Raw genomic sequence first — 2,210 nt, forward strand, 5'->3', positions numbered from 1 at the left:
GTTGGGATGTCAGCGCACTATTTGTTTTCCATCTTTGACCCACGCGTAGCATACCAAATGTACGATTAAGAAAACACTAAAATGATTGTGCGTGGGTCAGAGAGAGAAATAAATGGTGCACTAAAAATCTGACATCCTCTTCAGTGGCGTATTTAGGATTTTCTTGAGGGGGGGGGGGGGGATATAGAAATTAGAAATACATTTCCAAAGAAACCAGTCATGCAAGACTTTTTTTTTTTTGCTAATCCCTAATTTTTAATCACTAATCAAGTATAGGTATTTTAAAAGACAATATTAATCAATGAATAGCATTTTAAGTTTAACATAATAATCTAATGAATAAAAAATATATTAATAGCTTAATATAGATTTATAATAATCAACACAATGAAATAAATTTATAAAATATTTAGCTAATTAATAATTTGTTCTGTAAAAATGTAAAATATCATATAATTATATTGATAATTGATATATATTATCTACATAGGTATATATAACACATAGGCACATATAGCCATTTATTTGCAGTGATTTTACAAAACAAACTCCAGTCTTCTATTTTTCAGAGACAATTCATCAATGACTTCATCTGGTGTAATCTTTGTTTCTGTATGGCATGCTAATAGAGCCAATCCATTCAGTCTAGTCTATAATAACAATGAAATACACAATTTTATAAATACTTTCAATAATATATCATAATTTAAAATCTGCAAATTTACTTCATTCATACTATTCCTGAGATAAGTTTTAATTCTTTTTAAATTAGAGAATGATCGTTCAGGAGTTGTTGTTGACACTGGAAGCGTACAAAATATTTTTATCAACATGTAAATGTTGGGATAAAATTCTTTATCACAAATTTCTAATGCCTGTAATCCTGAACTAAGAATGATATTATTTGTAAATAGTTTTGTTTTCCACATATTGAATTCAGCTATGCTATTGAATTTATCTACAACGGGTGAATATATGTTCACAAGCTTATTAAATTGTTCTCGGTCATTTATCTCTAGTGGCAATGGCTGTGTTTTAAAAATGCAATCGAACCCTATAACAGTAAATATCAAATAATAAAATACTTTGGCAAATTAGTTATTTATATAGCTATTCAGTATTTGTACTTATATTATAATTTATAATAATATAATGTCAATAGAGATTTTTTTTTGAAAATATAATATAAAATATGTAATAACTAGTTTATACCTTCAAAAATACTTTTATGATTTATAAAACGCTCAGTAAGTTGTGATATAAAGTAATCAATATATGGTAAAAATACTGTTACACGATAGTATTGTTCGGTAGAATGATTTTGTAAATTTGGATTAGCTCTATGTGTTTGTTTAGAAGAAATTCTTTTCTCTAGCAATTCAATTCCAACATCATCTGCCATTTTCTGTAATATATTAATAAATATTTGGGGGTATATTTATGATGTAGGTACATCATAAATATTATTTTAAATATTAAACAGTATATTAAAGTAAAAGATTACTTTGACATTATTATAGATAATTTTGAATTCTATTTCATTATTTTCTCTGATACATTTTAAAGTAGCTATTACATTTTCTACTATGAGTATTGTCTTTTTCAAATCAATTTGAACTTTTTGCAATTGTTTACACAGCGGAAGTCTATAAGAAAATAATACCTAAAACAAAATTTAAAAATAACACAATATATGTACCTAAATGTATATAAAATAGATATTATCTGAACCTTTATAACAATCAAAGAAATCATAAACTCTGAATCTTTTAACGCTTTCTGAAGCATTTCAGCATCTGTTGATTCTTTCCAATCAGATATAATGTCTAACGCATTGAGAACAAATGAAAATAGTTCAGAAAAATCATTTACAGAATCATAACGTTGAATCCAACGAGTAGCACAAAGCCGTTTGAGTTGTTTTACTTGGGGTGCATTATTTGAATTCTCAATGGTATTTAAAAGAACAGAATTTCTTTTAGGGGTATTGAAAAAATTATAAACTTTTTTGATCACCCCCAAACAATTTCTGATAGGTTTTATGCCACTAGCTGTTGAAACAGCTAAATTCAGCGAATGTGCTGCACAATGTACATATTATATAGCGTTGGGGTATTTAGATTTCACAATAGTCTGTACTCCTTTAAATCGACCAGCCATATTACTGGCCCCATCATAGCCTTGGCCATATAAATAATTGCAATCAATTC

At 27.3% G+C, this 2,210-nt stretch overlaps 1 protein-coding gene across 2 annotated transcripts; it reads right to left on the reverse strand.

Moving 5' to 3' along the window:
* Positions 1 to 498: 498 nt before the first annotated feature.
* Positions 499 to 1,629, reverse strand: LOC132947313 (52 kDa repressor of the inhibitor of the protein kinase-like). 2 transcript variants are annotated; one of them, XM_061017574.1, is made up of 4 exons: positions 1,577 to 1,629; positions 1,213 to 1,405; positions 726 to 1,054; positions 499 to 650 (listed from the first exon to the last, which is right to left on the reverse strand). In XM_061017574.1, exons 2-4 carry the CDS (start codon positions 1,400 to 1,402, stop codon positions 537 to 539), a joined length of 633 nt encoding a protein of 210 aa, XP_060873557.1. In that variant the 5' UTR covers positions 1,403 to 1,405; positions 1,577 to 1,629; the 3' UTR covers positions 499 to 536. The 2 variants fall into 2 exon arrangements, with proteins under 2 accessions (XP_060873557.1, XP_060873556.1); XM_061017573.1 differs by having other exon boundaries at positions 1,505 to 1,618.
* Positions 1,630 to 2,210: the final 581 nt, after the last annotated feature.

Source organism: Metopolophium dirhodum, chromosome 6, assembly GCF_019925205.1.
Source record: "Metopolophium dirhodum isolate CAU chromosome 6, ASM1992520v1, whole genome shotgun sequence".
NCBI classification, from domain to species: Eukaryota; Metazoa; Arthropoda; class Insecta; order Hemiptera; family Aphididae; genus Metopolophium; species Metopolophium dirhodum.